The 24836-nt window shown below is 40.1% G+C and overlaps 5 protein-coding genes across 7 annotated transcripts; 3 read left to right on the top strand and 2 right to left on the bottom strand.

Annotated features, from left to right (window-relative positions):
* Positions 1 to 944: 944 nt before the first annotated feature.
* On the top strand, positions 945 to 4268 carry RPL3P (ribosomal protein L3 plastid). The gene is made up of 5 exons (XM_089057675.1): positions 945 to 1381; positions 1957 to 2166; positions 2533 to 2637; positions 3618 to 3731; positions 3854 to 4268. Exons 1-5 carry the CDS (start codon positions 1058 to 1060, stop codon positions 4025 to 4027), a joined length of 927 nt encoding a protein of 308 aa, XP_088913801.1. The 5' UTR covers positions 945 to 1057; the 3' UTR covers positions 4028 to 4268.
* Positions 4269 to 4347: 79 nt separating this feature from the next.
* On the bottom strand, positions 4348 to 6556 carry LOC148927139 (putative pectinesterase/pectinesterase inhibitor 13). The gene is made up of 2 exons (XM_089057674.1): positions 5765 to 6556; positions 4348 to 5350 (listed from the first exon to the last, which is right to left on the bottom strand). Exons 1-2 carry the CDS (start codon positions 6334 to 6336, stop codon positions 4492 to 4494), a joined length of 1431 nt encoding a protein of 476 aa, XP_088913800.1. The 5' UTR covers positions 6337 to 6556; the 3' UTR covers positions 4348 to 4491.
* A 1179-nt stretch (positions 6557 to 7735) lies between these two features.
* Positions 7736 to 9504, top strand: LOC148927138 (CST complex subunit TEN1-like). 3 transcript variants are annotated; one of them, XM_089057404.1, is made up of 4 exons: positions 7736 to 7828; positions 7970 to 8085; positions 8878 to 9028; positions 9211 to 9504. In XM_089057404.1, exons 2-4 carry the CDS (start codon positions 7982 to 7984, stop codon positions 9328 to 9330), a joined length of 375 nt encoding a protein of 124 aa, XP_088913530.1. In that variant the 5' UTR covers positions 7736 to 7828; positions 7970 to 7981; the 3' UTR covers positions 9331 to 9504. The 3 variants fall into 3 exon arrangements, with proteins under 3 accessions (XP_088913530.1, XP_088913529.1, XP_088913531.1); XM_089057403.1 differs by lacking the exon at positions 7736 to 7828 and having other exon boundaries at positions 7880 to 8085; XM_089057405.1 differs by lacking the exon at positions 7736 to 7828 and having other exon boundaries at positions 7957 to 8085; positions 8771 to 9028.
* A 3715-nt stretch (positions 9505 to 13219) lies between these two features.
* Positions 13220 to 16154, bottom strand: LOC148927137 (pyruvate dehydrogenase (acetyl-transferring) kinase, mitochondrial-like). The gene is made up of 6 exons (XM_089069759.1): positions 15773 to 16154; positions 14526 to 14784; positions 14204 to 14384; positions 13887 to 14034; positions 13583 to 13793; positions 13220 to 13504 (listed from the first exon to the last, which is right to left on the bottom strand). The coding sequence occupies exons 1-6, from the start codon at positions 16013 to 16015 to the stop codon at positions 13446 to 13448; spliced, it is 1101 nt and encodes a 366-aa protein (XP_088925885.1). The 5' UTR covers positions 16016 to 16154; the 3' UTR covers positions 13220 to 13445.
* Positions 16155 to 18788: 2634 nt separating this feature from the next.
* On the top strand, positions 18789 to 23549 carry NPSN13 (Putative plant snare 13). Its single transcript, XM_048095905.2, has 10 exons — positions 18789 to 19249; positions 19731 to 19823; positions 20638 to 20731; positions 21241 to 21278; positions 21934 to 22028; positions 22293 to 22372; positions 22450 to 22506; positions 22585 to 22677; positions 22873 to 22947; positions 23140 to 23549. Exons 1-10 carry the CDS (start codon positions 19170 to 19172, stop codon positions 23245 to 23247), a joined length of 813 nt encoding a protein of 270 aa, XP_047951862.1. The 5' UTR covers positions 18789 to 19169; the 3' UTR covers positions 23248 to 23549.
* Positions 23550 to 24836: the final 1287 nt, after the last annotated feature.

Genomic DNA, 24836 nt, shown 5'->3' with positions numbered 1-24836 from the left:
CAATGGCTAACTTTGATTGACATCATACGTACTTTCTCCATACAAAGTTAAATGTTCCATATAGTATTTCATTAATCGGTCCACTATTAAAAATATTTATTTTATTTTTATTGTTTTAATTAGGTGATCATTATATTTTACATATTCATTCAACACACATTTTATTGTAAATTTAATACCAAAAAATATGGACAATACAATTTTAAGGGAAAATTGATAAAATAAAAAATAAAATGAAAAGAAATATAGATAAAGTATGAAAGAAAATGATAAAATGATATAATTAATTTGGTATAAAAGGTGCAAACTCCATGACCAATTCCAAAGTTTTTTCTTGGAAATTTTGGTCCTTATATATTTGAAGCCAGCACAGTTTTTCAGTCCATCCACTTTCAATTCTAGGGTAATTCTGATTCATCAAGTTTCATCTTCTCCCTCTCTCTTTTTATCATTTCGGTATTAGTATTTAGTTTGTAAAATATGTGAAGTGTGTATAGTGTGTAAAATATGTGTATTGTGTGTAGTGTGTGTAGTATGTGAAGTGTTTGTAGTGTGTGAAGTGTGTGAAATGTGTGTAGTATGTGAAATGTGTGTAGTGTGTGAAATGTGTGAAGTGTGTATATTTATCAAACATGTCAATTCAATTTCATATCAATTCTCATTTTACCAAACATAGGATTTGGAATTGAACCTTCCAATTTAATTTCATAAAATTCCAATTCCAATTCCAATTCCAATTCCAATTCTGTATACCAAATGGAGCCTAAGTCTAAATAAAAGGAGAGTATTGATTACTATACTATTTTTAAAAATTGTGAGAATGATAAAAAACTTTGTTCTATATTTTGATAAAAAGATAAATAAATAAAGAGGCGACTTCACGAATAGAATGATAGTGGGCGAAGTAGAGGAATATAACCCGTGAGCACTAAAACCCTACACACCATCTCAGTGAAATCCCGACTCTGTCTCTCTCTCATGACACCGCCGGAGCTTAAACCCCAGAATCCCCAATCTCCACAATAACAAATCAATCAATCAATCAATCCAATCGACAATGGCGGCCGCGTCGAGAGGCCTCGTTTCTCGTGTCAGGCACCTCCTCTCCGCCGGTCCCTCTCTTAGATCCCTTTCATTTGCCCAGCTGCGGAGCTTCACCGCCGAGCCAGAATTCGAGACCACCACATCCCGAATCATCGAACCCAAACCCGGCGTCATGACTCCCGATTCCCGGCGCACTGGCACCATCGCCGTCAAATGTGGAATGACGGCGCTCTGGGACAAGTGGGGCACCAGGGTTCCCATCACCATTCTCTGGATGGATGACAACATCGTCTCCCAAGTCAAACTCCCCGAAACCGAAGGCTTTTGTGCGCTTCAGGTTCATTTTTGCACTAGCATTTCCCTTTTCTTTGTTCAACACAATAATTTCCTGTTTCTCGGCCTTAGGGCATAGGATTTAGGGTTTACACACTATTTCGGTCTTGAACATCAGCCTGAATAGTTTGTTTTCTTGCGGTGCTTAATCTGGTCAAATTGAGGTTTGGAACTTCTGTTTAGAGAAAATTGTAGATCATGAGGTGCTGAGTTCGATAAATTGTTTAATTTAACTGATTGTTTGTGTAAATGAAGAGAAAAATCAATTCTTCCTATTGATGGTTGGTACACAAGAACAAATGTTGGCATTTAAATTATTTCTATTTTGAACAACAGCAGAGTGGTTTTGCAGTTCCAATTCCTGAGTGAGTGCTAAGTTGATAAAATTGATGTTTGGAACTTCTCTTTCGGGGCTCGATCCTCGCTTAGTGTGTGGGAACTCTTATGATGTGGAATGTGCAGATATGATCATTCGGAATTTGTTTAATTTATTTTGTAGTCTCTTGGAAAGTTTTTTTTTTTCTTATGTGATTTCAACCCCTCAATTGGTTTAACATTTAGTCGTATGGTGGTAGCTAGATTGGATGTGGACAAAAAAAGGAGAAGCATTTGAGAAAGCCTGAAGTAGGTCATTTTAGAGCTCAAGGTGTGCCCATGAAAAGGAAGCTCAGGGAGTTTCCAGTGACTGAGGATGCTCTTCTTCCTGTCGGAACAACACTAGATGTCCGCCATTTTGTTCCAGGGCAATATGTTGATGTAACCGGAATTACAAAAGGGAAGGGGTTTCAGGTGACAGTGAATTCTTTTTACATCTATAACCGCTTTCTGCTTCATTCAAGTACTTCCTCTCTGCAGTTTGTTTCATTTGATTGATAGAATATTATTAGAAACTTAAGAGGTGATTTCATGGTTGACAGTAGACTTCTGTATTGTGCTCAACTATCTGTATAAACTTATTAACTTGTAGCATCTCTACTGAAAAGAAACATTACTTGAATACTTGTCATGAACTGGAATCTGTCTTGAAGTTCAGTTTTTTCCTTGTCTTTGCCCTAGTTTGCTTAAGTAAAATATGTTGAGAAATGCATGTCAGTCTTTTGAAAAATAACCTTTCTCCATGGCCTGAACAACATTAAATTATTGTTCTGTCTATAGGGTGGCATGAAAAGGTGGGGATTTAAAGGTATGCCTGCATCACATGGTGCATCATTGTCACATCGAAGTATCGGCTCTACTGGTCAAAGGGATGCGCCAGGAAAGGTATGGATTGTCAGTTATGAAATGTTACGCTTGTAGCCTTGTGAAATGTCAGATTTTAGCAGCATACTGCTGCTCCTTAATCCCTTTCATTACGTTATTATACTGACCTTTTAGATCGTATTTGAACATCTTACTCTTTCTATCAATGGATCAAAATCACAACAATTCGCTGGGATGCCGCTTTGTTGCATCATACATTCGAGATACTATTACCGAACTGTAAGAAAGTAGAAAACTGTCTTTAATGGATTTGAAGTTGATACCTATCGTTGGTAGACGTGCAATATACAGAGATGTTTAGAAAAAAAGGGAAAGAGATTGTTGAGGATTTGATAATGCTTTAGGTTGTTGGGAATTGGAGAACTGCTTAATGCTTATAGTTCACAGTTGCAGACTTGCACTCAGTAATTTGGCATGTTTGGTGTTCCTTTATGCATTGTTCCTTATTTTTATGGACTGGCTTGCATTCTTTTCATGCATGGGGTTCTCTCTAGACGAAATGTGTTGGAGTTTTTTTTAGCAAGGGACATGTTTTAAAAGGTTCAAGCTGATCTTTTGGTAACATTGATGCACTAGTTGATCACTTGCGAGCTGTTTGCAACATTTTTCTTGTTGATTGTCTTTTTTAATAACTGATCTAGTTGCATATGTACTGTTGGAAGTATATGTATATATGTGGTGACCAGCAAACTTAGGTCTTTTTTAAAAAGTGGTGGCCAAAGAAAGGTATATATTACTAGTATATACTACAATATTAGTGCCTATATATCATGTTTTATTGGCATAGCCCGATTGTAAAAGTTGAGTATCCATTACAATAAGGAGATTATTCGTCTTAGGCTTTGAGAATCCATAGATGCGGTTTTATACTTTCACATGGCTCTGTTTGTGTAAGCTGTTTTAAGGACTGTCCATGTAAAATCAGCAGATGGATATGTTGGTTTTTGCATATTGTAAGTTTGCTATATCTTTGCTTACAGGTTTTCAAGGGAAAGAAGATGCCTGGTCACATGGGTGTTGAACAGAGAACAGTTAAAAACGTTTGGGTTTACAAAATTGACCCGGCAAGGAACCTGATGTGGGTGAGAGGCCAGGTACTTGCTTTCTTTCTTTTCCGTCCGCACCCAATGTTAGAAGCAGCTGATAAGTTATAGCTTGTTTTGCTATTTTCATCTTTTCCTTTCAAACTATCTTGAATAATTGTCCTACTTTTCAGGTCCCAGGCGCAACAGGAAATTTTGTATTCATAAAAGATGCTGTGTACAAGAAGCCAGACGTCACTTTGCTTCCATTTCCTACTTATTTTGCACCAGAAGATGAGGATCCATCACAATTGGAACCTATAGTAGCTGATCATGGTGATATAGACCCCTTCATGGCAGCAGATTGAGGGCTGAACGCTATTTTTTTAATTTCAGTTTGAGGCATTAGAGCAAATTCCAATCAGAAGGGCTGTTTTGAAATGGTGGTTTTATGAATTGTATTTGGTTTAAGGATACGAGGTTAAAATATGAGATCCGAGGGTTGTGATAGCTGTATTAGAACTCAATCCTTGATTGTCTTGTTTCATGTTTCTCTAATAAATACACAAGGTTTATGCCAAAATTAGAGAAGTTTGTTTACAGTTTTAATCCCCATTTGTTTTTTATGTAAAATTTATTGCCCGGCTTTTCCCTTATTTTGAATCTTGAATTAGTTCTAGCCAGAGTTTTCAAATTGTTTTCATTGTACAGTATGAAATCGTTTATTTATTGATGGAAAAAATATAAATACAGTGCATTATTTGAATACATGTGGGATGACAGGGAACTAGGATTCATCCTCCTCTGCTTCCTATGACTATACAATGAACATCTAGTAAGCAAGGCCGACGGAGAAGGGGACGGTGGTGGCTGGCAACCACTGGTCTCCTTGTAGGAAGGGTCCAACGGTGTACCTCTGAGCTTCGTCCTTATTAGTCATCACGGCGTAGCCCTTCCAGTTCACCCTCTTATCTGTGGGGCTCCCTGGCCCACGGTTGTTATACTCCCGGTAAAACAATGTGTCAAGAGCGAAGGTGCCAGCCCACGGCAGCCACCCTTCCGGTTGAATGAAATCAGCCAACCAAGACTCCATCACCAAGGTCATCGAGTTCTCCTTCCACGGCCTCCCTAGATAGGTCGGGATCTGCATCTTGACCGGCTCCAGCTTCTTCTCCGGGACGATCTTACAGTTCTGGATCACAAGCCCCGTCGGCTCGTTCTTCTTGATCCTCCCTTGGGCAGTAATCGTGTTCTTCTGCTTGTCCATCGGCTTCCTCACTATGATGAGGCAATTCTGCAGGATGGTGGCCGAGTCCCCGAAGATGAAGTCCACCGTGCCCGAGACGAGGCAGTTGCGGTAGAACTGGCGATGCGTCTGCACGTATAGTGTGTCTTGATACCCATCCATTCGGCAGTTGTAGAAGGCCGCCATGTCGGATTGCACGCGTAGTGCCACGGCCTGGTGCCCCTCCGCCCCGGCCGTGTTGCGGAATCCCATCGACTTGCAGATGAAGCCGTCGCCGATCGCACTGAACGAGGCGGTCTGGAAGGTCGAGACGCCGTCGGTGAAGCACTTCTTTCCGGTCACGATCGATTTCCTCGGGCCATCTCCGTACATGTAGATATTGATTTGATCTTTTGTGACAGTGATATACTCGTCGTACACTCCTGCCTTCACATATATCACATACCTATGACCACATATACATATAAATTTTTCACTCCTAATACAAACTTTAAGTTTATATAAGTTGCATGCATGCCCTAATTATATTACTAATAAATACTACCTCCGTCCCACATTAAGTGTCATATTTAGTATCATATTTAGTGTGTGCACGGGTTTTAAGAAATATAAAGAAAAGTGGATTGAATAAGTTAGTGGATTATGATTACCACTTATACATATATATTAGTTTTATAATAAATTGTGAGTAGAATTGGTTGGTGGAACGTGGGTTCTGCTTAACATTTATAGTAAAAATGAAATGTGACTTTTTTTTGGGACGGACCAAAATGGCAAAATGTGAAATTTATCGTGGGACGGGGGTAGTATATAGAAAATTTAAAAGACTCGAACTCGAGATATTTGGCGTATATATTACCTTCCCTTAACGCCGCCTTTAGGATACGCGTTAAGCGCTGCCTGAATGGTCTTAAACTGTCCGCTCCCGTCCTGCGCCACCACGGCGTTGGGCTCGGGCTCCCCTCCCATGGCGAGAAGCTTCCGGTCCCCGGACTTCATCCACGTGGGGAACCCGTCCAGCAGCGTCTTGGCGGCATCGGGCAGGCTCTTCCCGTCCAACGACTTGGTAATGTTCGATATTGAGGCAACAATCGAGAGCGCATTATCCGTGAGCTCGGTGGCATTCAAGAGCCCGTTGGAAATCCCGTCCTTGAGCTCGGGCGTCTCGAACCCGTCTTTACACGTCTCGTGGTAGGAAAGCACGGCGCTGAGCCAGTTCTTGAGCTCGGCCTCCCTCTCGTGGATGGTGTGGACCGTGCTCTCCCCGACCGCGGCCATGGAGTCCTGCAGCTCCTCCACCGCGAACTGGAGGAGCTCCTTGCAGTCGTCCACCGCCATCTTCTCCTGCGGCTTGGTGGCCGACTTCCCGATCTCGGCCGGCCGCGTCTTCGCCAGCTCCACCTCCTGCTTGGCCACCTTGATCGCCGCCATGAGGTAGTCCGTCAGCCCCGCGGATTTGTTGCTCGCCACGGGGGTCAGGGCGGCGCTGCACGACTCCGCGTTGCTGGTGAAGGAGCAGATTTTCTCCACCGGGACTGTCCCCAGCACTGCGCCCGCGTCGATGCTGCCGCCTTCGCCTTCGGCGGCCGCGGCGAGGTGGTCATGCTGCAGGAAGGCTGCAACCGCGCATGTGAATATCAACTTGCGCCAATTCATGTTGGAATTTTACTGTGAAATCGATCCATCAAAGTCTCTCTATATAGATGTATATGATTGCAAATTATTAGTGGCGCTGCGAATAGTTAGAAATGTGGAGGTGTGTAATTCTAGTACCTACATACTTAATTTAGTACTACTACTATTACTACTACTAATTAATTTAAACATTTTACATTAAGGGGGCATAATTTTAGTAGATATCGATCCCCCTAAAATTTATTCAGAAAATATTGTTACCACGATCCAAATAAGTCAACCGGTGCCCATTTTCTTGAAAGACATGCATGGTTTTGATGTGTGCAAGCCTTGATCATATTTCAACCACATTGGAATTACATTGATGTTATAGAATGATAGGATGATCTACTACCACTATAATATGAATCTGCAATAATATATGAATCTGCAATTGGATTGTACTTTGTAAATCTGTGTTTTGTTTGGTTCAGTTTGTCTTATTTTCTAGAATATCACATACCAAAATTTGAATTATATATATAGCCAACTTTCAACCCTCAGAATCTGATAAAACTTTGATCCTTAATACTCGCTTTCAGTATAATATACCCTACTTTTACTTCCAATTTCCCTCTCAAGCTTATTTTGTTCTTCAACAGTCAACATCATAGTCACGGACCCATAACTGTCGACTCCAATATATCTACAAATTTTTTAAGCGTAAGTGCCCAATAAGGAAACAAATAAGTATGAGTGAAATTTCATTTCTTGGTGGAATCGGTGAAATATAAGTCTCACTTATATATATTAGTTTTAAATGAAATGTGAGTGAAATGAATTATATAATGGAATGTGGAATCCTATTACTACCATTTATGGTAAAAGTGAACCGGGGCTCCTATTTGCGGACGGACTGAAATAGAAAAATATGACTCCTATTCGCGGACGGAAGGAAATCAAGTATGAGATAATGTCATTAACACGTTTTTAGAGCCCATATGCTACTTATATTCATAAATAACTTATTTGTAATTTTCTGGTTTTTTATTTGTAGATAAAATGTAATTTTCTTTAAGGAAATGTACACGAAAATTGAATACATTTATTCTGTATTTTTTCTCCGTGATTTTTGTACTACTGTCAAGACAAACTTTTTTGTTTTATAGGTTCAAATTTTGAAGTACCAATCTAAAAAAAATTCCAACAATCATGGAATCAACGAGAATTAAGTTAAAAAAAGAAACACAAGTTTGATGGATCGGTTGAATTCACACCACACATATCACCTTATTCGCACACAATTTTGGTACGCATAGTATCAAATAATGTACAATACATAGCATAACTTTGCATATGTATAGAAGATTTAATTTTTATAAATTTATACGTATTTGACTGGAAAAGGCCCAAAGGCCACACCTTATTTCCCGCCTCACTTCTGTTGCAGAACCGATTGAACATGGATGCGTCTACAATTAGTGCTGGTGCATTGGTTCGTTTACAAGAATTGAACCCGTCTTCCGCAAATTTCAAGCAAGGAGCCTCATTTAGGGTTATTGGGAAGTAAGTATTCGACCAAGCTTACTTTCTGTTATTGGGTGTGGTTTGATTATATTTTCGAAATCTCTGCTTATTTTGATAGTAATTGTTTATGTAGGGCTTCTAAGTTTGGAATTCTAAAATGTCTTCTAAGTAAAAGACGCATTCTTGATTGATAATATTAGAGATTTATGAGATTCCTTTCTGCTGCATTTTTCAATAGTATGATTGAGCAATTTATCGAACACCTCCCCTGCATGTGAGAGACTTTGTTGCAAAACTAAGCTTTGGAGAGTTTTTTAGTTGTTTTACTATTCAAGATTTGAAGAGCGATATATATATATATATATATATATGATACGATAGCTAATTGGAACTGTTTGGTGATTTTTTTGCCTTATTTTGTATGTATAAAATGCAGCCTGTATCAAGAACTTCCACAGCTAGCTTCCTATCTTGTTTAAGTTAATACTCTATTGGATATTTGTATGATTCAACCGTGAATGAAGAGGGCTTCGTTGGTACGTCTTTGGCAGTTCGTTTAGCCAATAGCTCTATATATCTCTGTTTGTGCATATTTCTCAAGCATGTGAAAAATAATTGTGAAGATCAAATCTTTCATTAGTATATGTGATTGTTGATGGAGATAGTAGCTTAAGTCTAGCGCTTTTATCTTGTAGAAACTAGAATTGATTTTTTGTACGATCAGATCATGAATGAAGAGGTCTTTGTTCCGATCATGATTTTGTCTCTAATAACGCATGTTCCATGCCGAACAAAATTGGGGAAGAATGACATCATTCTGAGCATTTCTAGGATGCAAGAGTATGATTTGGAGACGGCAGTGGCTATAATCGTTGATGGAGATGCTAGCTTAAAGGTTGACACACAGTACCTGGCCCTTAATCTGCGCCCAGGTTCTCTCTACCAGTTCATCGGGGAACTGCAGATTGAGCCAAATAATGAGGTAAGGTGGCTCAATTCCATTCACGCGAAAACTTTCTTAGCCTCTGAGTCTATGATCATCCACTTGTTCGTTGTACTAGTTGGTGTTATTGTATGGAATTTGAATTTATACGTTGGTGGTGGATGTGAAGACAGCAGCACTACACATGTTGCTTGACTGTATAGATGATTTATCTTTCTCAGGGAATTTTGAAGGCTCGAGTTGGACGAAATGTTGATGGACTGGACATTAACCTCTACCATCAGACAATGCAACTCGTAAGACAGGTTCAAGCCGAACAAGCAGACATTCGAACATCCTAATGTACGATTGTAACTGCCATGAAGCAAGGTATGCAGCTGAGCTGCTGAAGTAGTCATCTAGGGATGTTGGTTCCATAGAACCGGATCCTTCAACCAATGAGAACCTTTTGTGGTGCGATTTTTGGTAAACCTATGGTTTGGGTTACTATTACTACGTGAATCTTCGTTTGTTCACTCTCTGGTGTTGATGCATCACGAAACATTAGGAAACAACCTGTGATAAACGAATGGCTCCAACATACACAATGGTCCTTCCAACCATATGTGCTCATGGTTATAGTATTTTCTATGGGTGTCTCCACCGTCGCCCTTCCCACTCGCCCGTCGCGGACGGGCGACCTGACGGGCGCCATAGTGGGCGGGACGGCCGCCCACGCCCGTCCCGTGTGCCCCTGCGATGGCCTCGCCCCTCCCGTCGACGTCCGACCGGACGTCCGCCACTGGGCGAAGGTCGGACGTCCGACATTTTAATTTTTTTTTTTTTTTTAAATAAACTCTATAAATAGGGCTCCCCCAACTTCATTTCATTCACACCACTTGTGTTGACAAGTTTCTCTCTCTCTAAATTTTATTTCTACTACAATGGAGTACAATAGAAACTCCCCACCACGAGCGGAGGGAACACACCCTCTATTCCCATCGGATCGGAGGGAAATTTTGCGGGGATGAATCCCCAGATGGCGGGGATGGGCGGTATGCCGGCGATGACTCCCCAAATGTTCTACAATATGTACACTTGGATGAGTCAAATGGGTCAGATGATGCCAGGGGCAGCGGGTATGCCGGCAAATATGTCGGGGATGGGTGGGACTGCGGGGATGGGCGGTATGCCGCCAAATATGGCGGGGATGGGTGGGACTATGCCAGGGGCAACAGGGATGGGCGGTATGCCGCCAAATATGGTGGGGGTGGGAGGGATGATGCCCGGGGCCGTGGGGATGGGCGGTACGCCGCCAAATATGTCGGTAAGTGGGTCGATGCAGCACAGGAGCCCGAGGACGCCTAGGGAATCTGTCTATCGGCCATATATAGATTTGTTGGCCGATGACTCCCCTTCTTCTGTTCCGGAGACTCAGTACGCCGGCATCGAGACTTTCTCTTTTAAGGATCTGGGGCTATCGCCGATCCGTGAGACTCCCCAGGAGGCAGGGCCTGCAAGGGGCAGGAGCAAAGGCAAGACCAAGGCCAGGAGCGGGGGTAGGGGCAAGGGCAAAGTCCCGAGCTCTTCCTCACACACGGGGGCAAAGGAGGAGGAGGGTGAGGATGAGACTGAGAGGATGACGATCTGGACCGTGTGAGAAAATGCCGCGCCCAGTATGTTGACCGAATGTGGCATCGCATCAGTGCCGCCTACTGCGCCATCAAACCGCCTGGGGCGAAGCCTCGCATCCCCGAGCAATGCCGGAAACAGTGGCTTCGGTTGAGGCCTAAGCTCAGTCGTTTTGCCGCCCTCTACCAAAACAACATGCACATGGTAAGCAGCAGCATGTCTGGGGATGATGTGCGGAGACAAACCTTCTCCCAGTACCCCAGCAAAGAGTTGGGGATCAAAGAGTTTGACCAGTGGGAGGCCTTTCTCGTGGTCAAGGAATCGCAAAAGTTTGCGATTGGTGTCGAATCGGGCTGGAAGCGGACGAAGATCAACTCTTCTGGTGAGTACAGCAGCAGTGCTGGTTCGCACGAGCTCCCCGAAGCCGAGGAAGTGGCCCCGCTACCACGAACAGACTCTCGTCGTCGTCGTCGCCCGATGGGGCAACAGGCTGCGCAGCGGATGGCGAGGGGAAGCGGCAGCGGCAGCGGGTCCTACGAGGTCGAATCGGAGGTCCCAGGAGGAGAAGAGGACGACAGCCTCGCCCGCGCGCAGCAAACGAAGACCCTGATGTAGATCACTTTGAAGTGGTATAACACGCACGATCCAGTCTTGAGAAGGCTGTGCAAGGAGATGGTCGACCGATGTCGGCGCGATTTAAGGATGCCACCCATTGATGATGATGGCGTCGAGATCGGGGGCGGGGACGTCAGAGGTGCCAGCGGCACGGGCGACGGGGACGAGGACGAGGAGTGAGAGCCGAGGGTATTATGTAATTCTACTTTTTAAACTATGTTTTTTTTTAAATTATGTAATTTTTTTTAATTATTTAATTTTCGTATTTTCCGTTCGTATTCGTGTCGAATTTTAATTCCATGAATTTAAATTTTAATTGTGAATTAATTTAATTGTGGAAAAGGCGAGTGGAAGGGCTAGTGGGAAGGGCTAGTGCAGTGGGAAGGACTAGTGATGTGGCTAGGCCTGTCAAATCGGGTACCCGTGGATACCCGATCCGAAATTTTCGGGTACCCGATCCCGAAATTCTCAAAAATCAATACCCGATACCCGATCCGAATTTGATTTCGGATACCCGGATACCCGACTCGGGTATCCAGTCCCAAAAAATCGGGTATCCAGTCCCGATTGTGATTTTGATTTTTAAAAAAAATTAGTTACAAACTTTAGGAATTTATTTAATATTCTTATTTATCCCGATTGGCAAATTTAATACAAAGTTGAATCCTCACCCTCTTCCATATACATACTATTATTTTTACTGTTAGTTGGATATTAAATATATGTATAAGAAATTAAACTATACAAAATCAAGACACCTTTTTCTTTAGTGTTCAGAATCCAGACACCATTTTTCTTCTGATTTAGAATGAAGATCCAATTTTCTTGTGTTTTTAGAATCAATACACCATTTTTAGTGTGTTTTAGAATTAAGGCTTTGACCTGAGGATTTAATACACTGTCAATAAGAGCCAAAGAGGCAGTGGCGGGATCCTACTATTCCGGCGTCTTCCATGGCTTTGGCAGTCGCGGATGGCAGAAGAAACGGAGGGCGGCGACCGGGAGGAGAGCACGCGGCGCTGGGAGAGGAGACGACACGGCGGCGGGCGGCGGCGGCGGAGGGAGGTGTAGGCGAGAGAGAAGAGCAGGAGAGGGGAAGGAGAGGGAGGCATTATGAATTTTGGGACCTACGCTAATAATTTTCTAAAATGTACTATAATTAAGAAAGATAATTACATTTAATTAGAATAAAACCATAATTTATTAATTTTAAAAAACAAATCGGATAATTCGGGTATACCCGATCGGGTATCGGGTTACCCGATACCCGATAATCCAAATTTTCACTACCCGATCCCGACCCGAAACCCGAAAAATCGGGTTTCGGGTATCCAATTACCCGATTTTGTCGGGTTTGGATATCGGGTATCCAATATCCGATATCCATTTTGACAGGCCTAGATGTGGCAGTGGAATGAGAAGGGCTAGTGCTGACGTGGCATGGGTAGGGCTAGTGGAGGGGCGAGTGGGAGGGGCGCCACCAAAGACACCCTATGTGATCATGACATATTATACACTTTGGTTAAAGTAATTTGAGTTTAATTTTGACATTGTTCATATTCACCGTATGGTTCAAAAGTATAATCAGTGAACTATTTATCATAAAATAACATAAAATTCAATATTCGTAATTTACTTTTAACTAAAATTGATTTTAATTTATACTCGGTCTCTCACTATATCTTGTTATAAAACCAAACTTCACGAAGTCTCAAATACAGTTCACTATATATATGATTGAATTGGAACATGTATATCCATTATAACCAATGAAAAGTTAGCAAGGTACTGATCCTCAAATACACTTTACAATTAATGATTGAAATGGACATGTATATCCTTTATAAATTAACCAATGAAAATTAGCAAGGTAATGATTGAAATGGAATATGTATTCTTTTTAACCAATGAAAAATTAGCAGCTCTTGACATTCATTTGGAGTACTAATCATTTGCAAACTTATTTATAAGTCATTTGCAGTAAATTTTATTCTGGTGCAGATATTTACACACATACATATATCTCCATTCTATTCAGAGGAGCCAACCAAAGATTTGGCCTGAATTAGGCTTTTTGTTGAGAGCATAGAGGCTACAGTTTCTTCAAAGCCCCAACCCACATATGTTTTATTACACTAAAAAATAACAACAAATACCACATACAAGAAGAATACTCATCTTGTGTATCTACATATCATTCTCAAGAATGGTTTTAAGCCACATCAACTCATCATGGAAGGGGTTCTTGAGAATCTCCCAACCGCGACAGATGGAGGTAAGCATCAGTCCCTGTAAAGCCGGATCATACAATTTCAGATCAAATCCAATACAAATTGACATTGGGACGCATAAGTGGAAAATGTTTACCATATCCTTCCATGGAGATAATTTGCAGATCCCCTCCAAAGTACCTGGCATACAAACGGCTTATAGGAAGACCGTAACCATAACCTGCCATAGTTGTTGCTGTGTCAGGGTCAACGTCTGACTCATCTAGAGGATTTTTTGCAGTACTATATAGATATGTGAAAATCTTTGAGAGACCGCTTCTGGCTATACCACCTCCTTCATCCGATACCTATAGGCATAAGATGATCAAACAAAATATAAGCATAGCGAATGGTATGTAGGTCTCAACCCTGTAACAGGAAGGTATCAAGACTGAGCCTGCCTTAATTGTTACGTCCTCCAATCCATCAGCAACTATTATTCTTACAGGAGGTGCAACCTTGTCTGAGTCCATATATTGTTCTTGAACAGCACGCAAGGAATTCTTTACCAACTCAAAAACCATCAGATGCAAGTGAGTGGGAACGTAACTGCCACAGAAACAGATTTTGAAACAGTAAATAAAGGGTCGAAATCCAAGAGCAGACATCTAAAAGTTCAGGCACTGCACATCCCATAAGAACGAAACACAGATGATGAAAGAATGCAATGCAGCCTTTGGTGTTAAATATATAGAAAGTGAAAAGGTAAAATACTGACGGAAATGTGAACTTAGGGTCTCCATAAATGTTAATATCTGGGGCACTGCCATATTCTCGCAAGCAAATGGAACGGGCATCCTCACTAGCATTTCTTGCAACCTCAACTGGGGACATTTTTGTATGTATATATCCAACACAATCAGGAGGTGGATCCGGATCATGCAAGGCGACATGCTGCCCTGATTTACCCATAACATTTTTAATGGAATAAGAAAAAGGTTTAGCTCAGGTTTCTTCCAATGCCAAAAATCAGTATCATGATCATAAGGGTGGATGCACCAATAAAAACAAAACAAGCCAACAGAGGAAGTGGGGCTAACCAATAAGCATGCGGATTCCAATTCTAGACATATAAAACCGATCCAGAAATTGATGGATTTCATCCAGACCCTCTTCACCAATTTTACGATTCAGATCTTTTTTCAACTGTTGCACTCCCAAAGCCATCATAGGAACCACATTGTTGTGTCTGACTTTAACCATCTTAATCATTTGTGTGAAATCCAATTCATCGTTGTTATCCTTTATTTCCGGAATGGATCTAACATCACGGAAGGACTCCAAATACCAATCTCTTACCTAGAATAGGAAGTTGGGATAAATAAACATTCATATATCATAATGGAACTTTTTAAAAAAGTGCAACTAGGAAATCGATATCCCACAAATGAACTAGGAATTTTCCAACCTTATAACATACACAAATAATGCAATCTCACATAAAACAACAAACTCAGACTCAGACTTAAAGTAAACTTGGACACAGTCACCAGTGACAAAGATAGACGACCTAAGAACAACACTGCCTGTGTCCGTAGCTAGAAAGGGCAACTGTTATAATTAATTCTGATAATATACACCAGCAAATGACTAAAAACACAATCACTCACTGCACACATATCGCATTCTCAATATCAGTTTTTGGTAACATGATTCATAGTAATCGATTTCTCGACATTTTCTATATTAGCCAGATAATTTTTTTCGGATTAACTAGGCCGCCGGTGGTATGTTGAAGATTAAATGTCATAGAAGTCTACGGATTAAAGTCAACTTACGATGCTTTGATCTCATTAAACTAACAACCAACATTACTACACCAGGTCAAAACTTTCAAACAGTAGTTGATAAAGAAAACACTAGCTTGAAGGCTGTCTTCTCTAGCAAAAAGAATGGGATATATAGCAAACGTAATACAGATAATAAAGTATTGATGTCGAGAATCTCACTGACACCTTCTGATCGAAGATTGTCGTCCAAGTTTTCCTCTAATAGCAATTACTATTAAAAAAAAAGGTCAGCACCCCTTTTCCTTTTTCCTTTAGCAAAGTAAAGAAGAAAAAAAAACAATTTTTAAGTCAAAGCCGCTGAAGATTGGGGCAATACAGCTATATAATTAGTATTCCTCCCTCCACAATTACAAAACAGCAAACTCCAATTAGCCTCACAATTACTTCAGATTTCAAACATACCAAAACAAATTGTGCCATGCCAGATCAAAATTTATCAATAATAAAAAGGTATGAGAAGAATGATCAAAATTCGGATTGAATTTAGGGAAAGCAACCTTCAAAACGGCGGGTTTGAGGGAGAGGCCGTAGGGGAGGGACTCGAGCTCGACGGCGCGGCGGGCGATGCGAATTGGGAGCTCCTTGTGGAGGAATTGAGCAGAAATGAGGAGATTGCGGGGCGTGGGGCGGGAGCCGAATTCCGTCATGTAACGGAGGCTGACGCCGTTCTGTTTCTTGGCAGCCCATCTCCGAGCCTCCTCGATGAGATCCTTCGACGCTTTCTTGATCATCGCCGCCATCAAATCTACCCACTCGCACTCCTCTTTCTTCTTCTCCTTCTTCTGTTTTATCGTTTTCTCTCTTCTAATTTTTCATTTTTTCTGCAAATTATAATACAAACTTCTCTTTCATTCCTTTTGCCTTTTCATGCTTCTTTCGGTTTGTTGAGATGTTTAATTGTGTATCAAACTCTACTAATATTTGGTGATTTATATTAATTTGGTTGGATAATTTTGATAATAGCAACTAGTATCAATTATTGGTTTATACTAAAACCACGTTAAACAAATTTTCATTTATTTATTCATATTCTACTGCATTATTCAATTTTCTACTTAACATGATTTTCGTTAATAAAGCGTGACTTAATTAATAATGCTAATTGTTGAGACTAGCGATTATTATATTAATAAAAAATATAAACCATGGAAGAATGATTTAGCACTAGCATATAATTTATTAATAAAAAATGGAAACCATGAGCCAACTCATTTTGGCCTTGGGGCATTTTTAAGCTAAATATTGGAGTTTGGATTACATGTATATCATAGTAGTGGTATTTAAGAGCACTCCCAATGGCACTCCCTTATTTCTCCCTTATTTCTCCCTAACTCCTGCCACATCAGCGCCACATCAGCATCACATTTTATCCCCAGTTTTTAGCCAACTGCTACATTGGTTTCTCCCTTATTTCTCCCTAACTCAACATCTCATTTTTATATCATTATTTTTTATATTATTTAATTTTCCCTACAAATGTATTTAATAAATAGACTAATAATGAACAATTCATCGTTGTATTAATCATTGGAAAATATAATACAACGAGAAAAAAAAAACTACAAATAAAAACCGCAAATAAACAAAGATTTAAAAAAAAAAAAAAACTAAGACGGAGGGGCCGGAGGGGCGTCGGGCTCGAGGCCCATCCTAATCTGCAGGCCTTGGATGCATTTCCAGAGGGCCGCCTTTTCTTCAGGGGTCCCGCCGCCGGTGAAGTACAGCGTGTACATCTGCGTCAGATTGGCGACATTGCTCGAATAAGTGGCTTTTTCTAAGTCGATGTGGGATTCCGAACCGACTTCCGACGTTGTGCCCTTCCCCTTCCGCCTCCCCTTCGCCTTCTTCGCTCCCTCCGGGCGCTCGTGCGGACCATCCCCACTCAAGTCGATGTGGGCCACGCTCCCCTCGCTCTCCGAAACGCTAAGGCGCGAGCGCACCGATTTCCCGTGCAGCGCGGCGTGCATTCCCGTCCGGAATTTTGGGAGATCCTTCAGCTTATCGTAGATGTTCCAATACTTGAACCCCTTCGACAAGTACTTGCCACAATACCTCTGCATGGCCTCATCTCGGACCATATGCTCGTTCTGGCCACTGGGCATGTCCGCCAACAAGTTAGAATAAATACCGTTGAAGTGGCCGCAGTCCCTCATGAGGCGCTCCCAATGCCGACGGATCGCCTCGCTGCCATGGTCCTTCATTGAGGCAGTCTTGTGGCTCCTGTACTTCGCGGCAACCCGCTCCCAGAATATGATCTCAGTCTGGTAGTTGCTGCGCTCCGCGTTCTGTGACGTGTCCGCCCAGCAGGTGGCTATCAGCTCGGACTCTTGAAGTGTGTAAGTAGTCCTTACCCGCTTCGGCCTCTCATCGGAACCCGTATCAGTCGCAGGCGGCTCGGTGGGCGTTTCTTCCACCTCGAAGTCCTCCGCGCTCAGTGTCGCGGCCTGAGGTTCTTGGTCGCCTGGGGTTGATCCGGGGGTGTCGAACTGGGGCCGATACATATCGTCGGCTGGAGAGGGCATTCTGCCGGCATAGTTGAAGTACGGAGAAAGTCTCCGCGCCGGAGGAGTCTGCAAAGGAGACGGACCCGCGTATGGAAGTTGGCCGGGAGGAGAACCCATCGCCAACAACGAGTGCATCCACTGCTCGTTTGCTTCATCCATGTTGGGAATTTGTGAACTCGACTCTTTCCCCTTACCCTTACCCTTACCCGAGCGGGAATTTTTCTTCCAAAAGCTCATAATTTGATGAAGATTGAAGATTGGGAGAAGAGATTGAAAATGGAGAGAATGAAGATTGTGGGTGATGAATGGAGGAAGTGGAGGAAATATTTATAGGGGTGGGATTTAAAAATAGCCGTTGGCCGAAAAAAAAAAAAAAAATTTAAAAATCGCCGGATTATCGCCGAGCGTCGCCCACAATGGCCGGCGATCGCTCGGCGATAATCCGGCGATAAAACGCCGGTTGGCGTAAAAACGGTAACTTCATTGCCGAATTATCGCCGTTTTCACCACAACGGCCGGCGATAATCCGGCGATGATCGGCGATTTATCGCCGGATTTTCGCCACCCCCATTGGGAGTGCTCTAAGATTACTTTGGTATAAAATATCTCATACAATCCGAAAATTCAATTTTTTATGAAAATTCAAATCGAACTTTAAATTTCCATTTGATTCGAATTGAATTTTGAGATTTCAAATATTTTGTTAATCAAATCAAATTTTCAGATTTCCAAAATTTTGTTCACTCCTAGTATTGTCTAACAACTAAGTGGAGCTTGAATTAGAAAAAATATGGCTACATTCTATTATTAGAATGTTCTTCATTTACAAGTATAAGCATGAGTCCATGCAACAATCTAGTCGTTAAAGAAAATATAATATAAATAAAAGTTGTTTGGTGAATTACCTAGACTTTTTAGTTAATTGTTGAATGGGTGAGTTGAAAAGAGAAGAAAAAAATAATTGTTGATTAAAATAATAAGTAAGTTTTGGTAGAGTTAATCAAGGCAACGTTGACAGCATTCCATTGCGCTAATCCTCTCTCCTTCGGAATTCTCTTCCACTTTCTCTTTCCTCTTTCTCACCGCAACTTTCACCTGAGCCCTAAACCAAAATCTCAATTTCAATTTCAATTTTCAATTTCCTCACTGTCCACTTCAATTCAACCCTTCTCTCTCCGAATTCTGAATTATATCTACTGTAATTCAAATCCTCTCACTCACGCCCCTTTCTTCCTGCATTTGTTTCTTTTCCCCCTTTTTTCATGGTGATGGGCTGAATTTTGTGGTAAAGCCTTCAGCTTTATCTGTTTAAGGGAAATTCCTACCCGCCCCAGCTCCTCAATTTGTTTTATTTCAACAACGGGATAGTGAAACGGGAACTAGGGCACAAATGGCTAACCCGGAGTTAAGTATGAACCCTCAAATGGAGCAGATCCATGGCGAAATTCGCGACATCATGCGAGCGCTCGCGTAATATCTCTATCTCTCTCCTATTTACAATATATATCACGACGAGAGCAACGTTTCTTCATTTTCTCTTCTGATTTTTATGTTTTATGTAACTTCTGCTGAGTTATTATAGCCAATTGAAGTAGGATGTCCTGTATTCCTTTGTATAATTAAAGATGGATAACAGACTAAATGCAGTTTCCCTAGCAAGACGTTTCTCTTCCTTTTTGGTTCAAAATATGGAGGACTTATGTTTGGTAAAGTAGTCTCATTACGTGATACCATATGTCTTCTTGCCAGTTTGCTTGCACTTTTTCTGCTTCTGCAATATAATTAATGCTCTTCAACTTCTTTAAAGCTTTTACCGTTTATTTTTTGTTTCCTAACATGCAACTTACAGATGAATTGTTGTCAACTTGTCATGTGGGGATTCTTTTGTTGCTACTGTCAGTGATACTAACTTATTTAAGATACTCATAGCCACTTCTTGATTACTAAACAGAAATGGCTTCCAAAAGCTGGATAAGATCAAAGACTCAACTAGACAGAGTAAACAGCTGGAGGAGCTTACTGGGAAGATGAGGGAGTGCAAAAGGTGAGTGTACATTCTGTGATGTCATTTCTCTTTATGACTTTCATTGATATGGAGTGAGTTATAAATGATACTCCCTCCATTCCATAGTAGTGGGGAGACATTTCTTTCCGGCACTGAGATTAAGAACAAGGTGTGTAATGTACTCCCTCCGTTCCGCGGTTGTAGAGGCGTTTCTTTTCGGCACAAAATTTAAGAAAAAATGTGTTAAGTGAGTGAAGTAAAGGAAGAATAAAGTAGGAAATGAAAAGGGTAGAGAGATGAAGAGAGAAAAAAGTAAGAGAGAGTAAAGTAAGTGAGAAGAAATGTGTTGACTTTTACTAGAAAGGGAAATGACTCCACTACTATGGAATGTACCAAAATGGCAAAATGACTCTACTACTATGGAACGGAGGGAGTATTAAATAAAAAGATCATAAAGTAGAAGATAGAAAAAACTAGAGAGAATAAAGTAAGAGAGTGGGAAAAGTAAGAGTGAGAAAATGTGTTACCAAAAAAGGAAATGACTTTACTACTATGGAATGCCCAAAATGGAAAAATGACTCTACTATTATGGAACGGAGGGAGTACTTAGTATGCTAATAAACACTCATGCGGTATGTGTGTGGGGGGGGGTGCATTCAATAACTATTACGACCTGTAATTCAGCCTTAGAGGTGGCGTTTCCAGGATGACGAGTGTAACTTCTAATAGCAATGATTAAAATATAATTACTCATTTTTCCTTTTTTGGGGCTAGTGCCTTTAATTTATATTCTGACTTCTTAGATATGCTTCTTTTGAACATCCTCCACTTGTTGACCTCATATTTATTCTAGATTGGTTAAAGAATTTGATCGAGAAATCAAAGATGAGGAAAGCAGAAATCCTCCGGAGATTACCAAGCAGCTCAATGACGAGAAGCAATCTATGGTAATTACAGTGCATTTTAGTTGTCCAGTTGCCCTCATGTCCTTATAGTTTTAACATTGTGTTATTGAACCATTCATGTTTTATTTCCTCCATATCATTGTTGTTCACTAAGATTGCCTAGAATTACTAGAGGACGTGAATAATAAATATTGACTCAGGGGGCATTTACTTGTTTTCGTGCAAGAATTTATTGTCTTAATAACTTAATATCAAATCTAGTGTTAACTGCTAAGTATAAAGAGGATGTATAGTAACTGGATAGGTGCTACATTGCCAGTGGGTAATGTCATTGAGTATAGTGGTGTTGGTGGTTTGCTATAGTCTTTTTTATGTTCCGGATGCGGCTGCAGTTCATCATATTTAAGTGTGGTTTTGTAGGTTTCTCTGAGCACTTAGAAGTTGACGCCCAATGCAATACCTGTGCAGAATGACTTATTTAGTTTAAATAGTATATTTGGTTTTGGGTCTAATTAATGGTTCATGTATTCTTTTATTTATTTTGCTTGCAGATCAAAGAGTTGAATTCATATGTAGCCTTGAGGAAGACGTAAGTACTCTATCTCGGTTCACTATTTTGAGTTCATATGTAGCCTTACTCTGAACAAGAAGATCTTAAAACATGTTTTAACATCTTGTCACACAATATGTGAATGACGCTTTAACCATGGTGACCTCTATGCCATTATTCCATTTTGTTCATTGTATGAACTTATGGGGATCTGGCAGTTATTATGCATTGATAATAGTATATGATCATGGTTTCAGATAAACTCCATCAAACTATATTGGTTCTCCATTTCCATTGTGTTTCACAGTAGGTCTGTAACTCTAGAAATTAGGTTCGCGTGCGTGCGTAATGATTTATGCTAAATGGTTTCAGATGCTCTTCATTATATTATTGGTCCGCTACAACGTTTCAGGATGGGTCCACAGTTTTCGCTTGTGTGTTAAATAATACTGTGAAGCTGGTTCATGTTCATGTCAGATTTAGCTAGGCTGTATTTTGACAGAATCATATCCATCCTATGGGATTACTCACGCGTCTGAAAAACTCTATTTCTGTAAACAATTTAATGTTCCTCTTCTTATGAAAATGGATTGAGTAATGTGATACCGCATCAGCGATTTTATTTCTATATCTCTGTAAAATATGTATATTCTCACTTTTTACCTTTGCTGCTCTACCTTTTTTGTCGACGCAGTTACATGAGCACATATGGGAACAAGAGGGTTGAACTTTTTGATATGGGTGGTGCCAGTGATCCCACAGCTGAAGAAAATGTATTAGTTGCATCAGGTGCTATTACAGACTCAGCCTTAACTTTTCTGGTGATAACATGTGATGATACATAGGAGAGAAAGTGAGAAGAAAATGCTATGCTGTCAAATTTATAGGGGAATAGCTACACTTTGTATCTATTTATGATTTTAGCTTCTATTATTCTTCTGAGTATAACTGCAGTATAAGTTTTCGTTCAATTAGCTTTGAATCTTCTATTCGATAGTTCTTGTTTTGATCTTTATTGCTGACTGTTCTTTCCATCTTCATTTATTAATGTAGAAATGTCAAATCAGCAGCTTATTGATGCTGGAATGAAGTCAATGGATGAAACTGACCAAGCTATTGAGCGCTCCAAACAGGTGGAATAAAATTTACATCCGTTCTTGAATGCTAGATTTGGTTTATGATGGAATTTAAACTTCTGGCCTATTGTTAGGTTGTTCACAAAACTCTTGAAGTGGGAACACAAACTGCTACTACACTGAAGGGCCAAGTGAGTGAACCACATACTATTGTTTTCAACCTTAATTACTTCACTGTGCATCACTGATGTGTTTTCCAATTCTCACAGACTGAACAAATGGGTCGTGTAGTCAATGAACTGGACACAATCAATTTCTCTTTAAAAAAGGCTTCACAACTTGTAAAAGAGATTGGCAGACAGGTAGACTTGTCAGAAATTCTAATCTGAACTCTATCTATCATATATTGTGATATTTTGCTAGTTAGTACTATCTGGCATGAGACAATGGTACTACTTTGTGCAAAAATTTCATTTTTCACACCTGGATGAATTAAAACCTTTTAGGACTAGATTGACTACCTCTACTTTTAACAAGGCTAAAGTATGTGTTTCCAGGTGGCTACTGACAAATGCATCATGCTGTTCCTTTTTCTGATTGTATGTGGGGTTATTGCCATAATTGTTGTGAAGGTATTTCCCGTCCCCCTGTTCTGTCTTTTACAATCTCAATTGTACCCTCGTTCTTGAATGGTTAGGTAACTCTTTCTCAGCCATATATTGGGAAAGAATATCTTGATTTCTCTATTCTTTATTGTTTGTATATATATATGACATCTTAACAAGCATGTCAACTGACGATCTGGAGCCGTGTTTTTTGTTCAGATTGTGAATCCAAACAACAAAGACATAAGGGACATACCCGGACTTGCGCCTCCTGCTCCTACAACAAGAAGATTGTTGTATGTAAAGCCGACAGAATTTTTTGAGTAAAAAACCGACATCTCAGAGGCAGTACAGATTATTGAGAATCATTGTGTTCCTGGTGTGTTTTCTTTATGAGGTGGGTTGCTTGAGTTGTGCATATGAGTGTGTTAACTTCTTTGTGTAAATTGTGGTACCTTGGCATTTCACTTGTACTTGTTCCATTGTGTTGATTATTGGTGTGAATCGCATTGCCATTACTCTTGGTGTAAACGTTTTGGGAGAGAAAGGTTGCATTTGTACCCATTCCATTCTCCTAAACTAAGAATTTCATTATTTTTGGTTTTATGAAATCATCACAATTCATTGAAGCATCATGTTATTAACAGCTCATCATTAGGTTTCTGTTTAAGTCTACGTTATTTGCACTATCCAGCAGCGTTTTTTTTTTTTGGCAAATTTGGTGGATATCATAACCTATCTTGCAATATATAGTATAATTCATTCATGTATTATATCACCAAATGGTCCTTAATTAAATTTAATATATGGGCTTAAGTTGGTTAGGAATAGTGTTAGGTTTGTGCTAACAAAAATCAATGCTGCATGGAATCCACCGTTTGTGTGTTGGATCCACGTTTTTTATTAGTAGTATATTAAATTATTGAATGGAGTTACACTAAAGTGAATAATATTGAATGAAGTTACACTAAAGTTATCATTATTTATTTGTTAGAAAATTGCTGTGTCTTGCCGCCTTCTAGAAAAAATTAGACTCGGTCACATACCTAAAAAGGGTAACTAACAAACCTCAGAGACAAAATTATTTGGTCTTTCTAGGTTATTAATATATAATTAAGCTAGGTTACATACCACAGTTTCCAATTTGCACTTAATTATCTTATAGACTTTTTAATTGGTATGTACAAATTAAAGTATGTGCTTCGCATCAATTGGAATTATTATGAACTTAGTCATGCTGCCTAATCTAAATTTGGTGTTTTGAAAAATTAAGAAATTTAAATTGTAGTGGATGAGAGGGACACAACATAACATTTCATTGAGTTGAGCCGACCACCAAGTGCATGGATAGATAAAATAAAAATAATAGAGGCATCTTAAAATCTTAATTGTTGATTTATTTTTTATTATTATTGTGGATTTTCATTTGACTGGTCGTTTTCTTGAGTCCTAGGACCCTATAACAAACAAACACCATCTATTCAGACTTCTTCAGTCCAACTACAAGAGCGATGAATTTGAGTTTGAATGATACACTTCATGTCAAAATTAAGAACAAACAAGATATTAGATATTGTTACATAGGAAAAACACATACAGAAAACATAAATTCATTTAATGTATTTTTATTTTTTTTTACCTTGTAAAGTTGACTTAAGTGTATATACCATGTAGTATAATATTTGAATTATTTTTATTTGAGTCCGTGAAGTTTATAGTGGCTGGAAATAAATGAAGTACTAGCAGAGTTGAAAGTGTGGTCTCAATTGTTCATCTGCACTATTTCGATATAGACAAATGGGATATATTCCATCAATTCAATTATTTTTCATCTTATCTTATTTTGACCGCAGACAAAATTTAAGGAATCTTATGGAGCATAAACTTTAAGTCTAACTCACTTGAAAATCTACACA

The sequence above is a fragment of the Salvia hispanica genome, chromosome 4, assembly GCF_029641045.1.
Source record: "Salvia hispanica isolate PSC_SH4W2 chromosome 4, Shi_PSC_v1, whole genome shotgun sequence".
NCBI lineage: Eukaryota > Viridiplantae > Streptophyta > Magnoliopsida > Lamiales > Lamiaceae > Salvia > Salvia hispanica.
This window is presented reverse-complemented; position numbering and strand designations above follow the sequence as displayed.

Excerpts from the sequence above, each read along its gene's own strand:
- RPL3P (XM_089057675.1), top strand. The coding sequence starts at position 1,058 with ATGGCGGCCGCGTCGAGAGGCCTCGTTTCTCGTGTCAGGCACCTCCTC. Across the intron at positions 1,382-1,956 it reads AAGGCTTTTGTGCGCTTCAG|ATTGGATGTGGACAAAAAAA; the intron begins GTTCATTTTTGC and ends GGTGGTAGCTAG. Across the intron at positions 2,638-3,617 it reads AAAGGGATGCGCCAGGAAAG|GTTTTCAAGGGAAAGAAGAT; the intron begins GTATGGATTGTC and ends CTTTGCTTACAG.
- LOC148927139 (XM_089057674.1), bottom strand. The coding sequence starts at position 6,336 with ATGGCGGCGATCAAGGTGGCCAAGCAGGAGGTGGAGCTGGCGAAGACG. Across the intron at positions 5,351-5,764 it reads AAAGGCGGCGTTAAGGGAAG|GTATGTGATATATGTGAAGG; the intron begins GTAATATATACG and ends ATGTGGTCATAG.
- LOC148927137 (XM_089069759.1), bottom strand. The coding sequence starts at position 16,015 with ATGGCGGCGATGATCAAGAAAGCGTCGAAGGATCTCATCGAGGAGGCT. Across the intron at positions 14,785-15,772 it reads TCAAACCCGCCGTTTTGAAG|GTAAGAGATTGGTATTTGGA; the intron begins GTTGCTTTCCCT and ends TTCCTATTCTAG. Across the intron at positions 14,035-14,203 it reads GACCCTAAGTTCACATTTCC|TTACGTTCCCACTCACTTGC; the intron begins GTCAGTATTTTA and ends TTTCTGTGGCAG.
- LOC148927138 (XM_089057404.1), top strand. The coding sequence starts at position 7,982 with ATGGATGCGTCTACAATTAGTGCTGGTGCATTGGTTCGTTTACAAGAA. Across the intron at positions 8,086-8,877 it reads TCATTTAGGGTTATTGGGAA|GATGCAAGAGTATGATTTGG; the intron begins GTAAGTATTCGA and ends GAGCATTTCTAG. Across the intron at positions 9,029-9,210 it reads AGATTGAGCCAAATAATGAG|GGAATTTTGAAGGCTCGAGT; the intron begins GTAAGGTGGCTC and ends TATCTTTCTCAG.
- NPSN13 (XM_048095905.2), top strand. The coding sequence starts at position 19,170 with ATGGCTAACCCGGAGTTAAGTATGAACCCTCAAATGGAGCAGATCCAT. Across the intron at positions 19,824-20,637 it reads AAGATGAGGGAGTGCAAAAG|ATTGGTTAAAGAATTTGATC; the intron begins GTGAGTGTACAT and ends TATTTATTCTAG. Across the intron at positions 20,732-21,240 it reads ATGACGAGAAGCAATCTATG|ATCAAAGAGTTGAATTCATA; the intron begins GTAATTACAGTG and ends TTTTGCTTGCAG.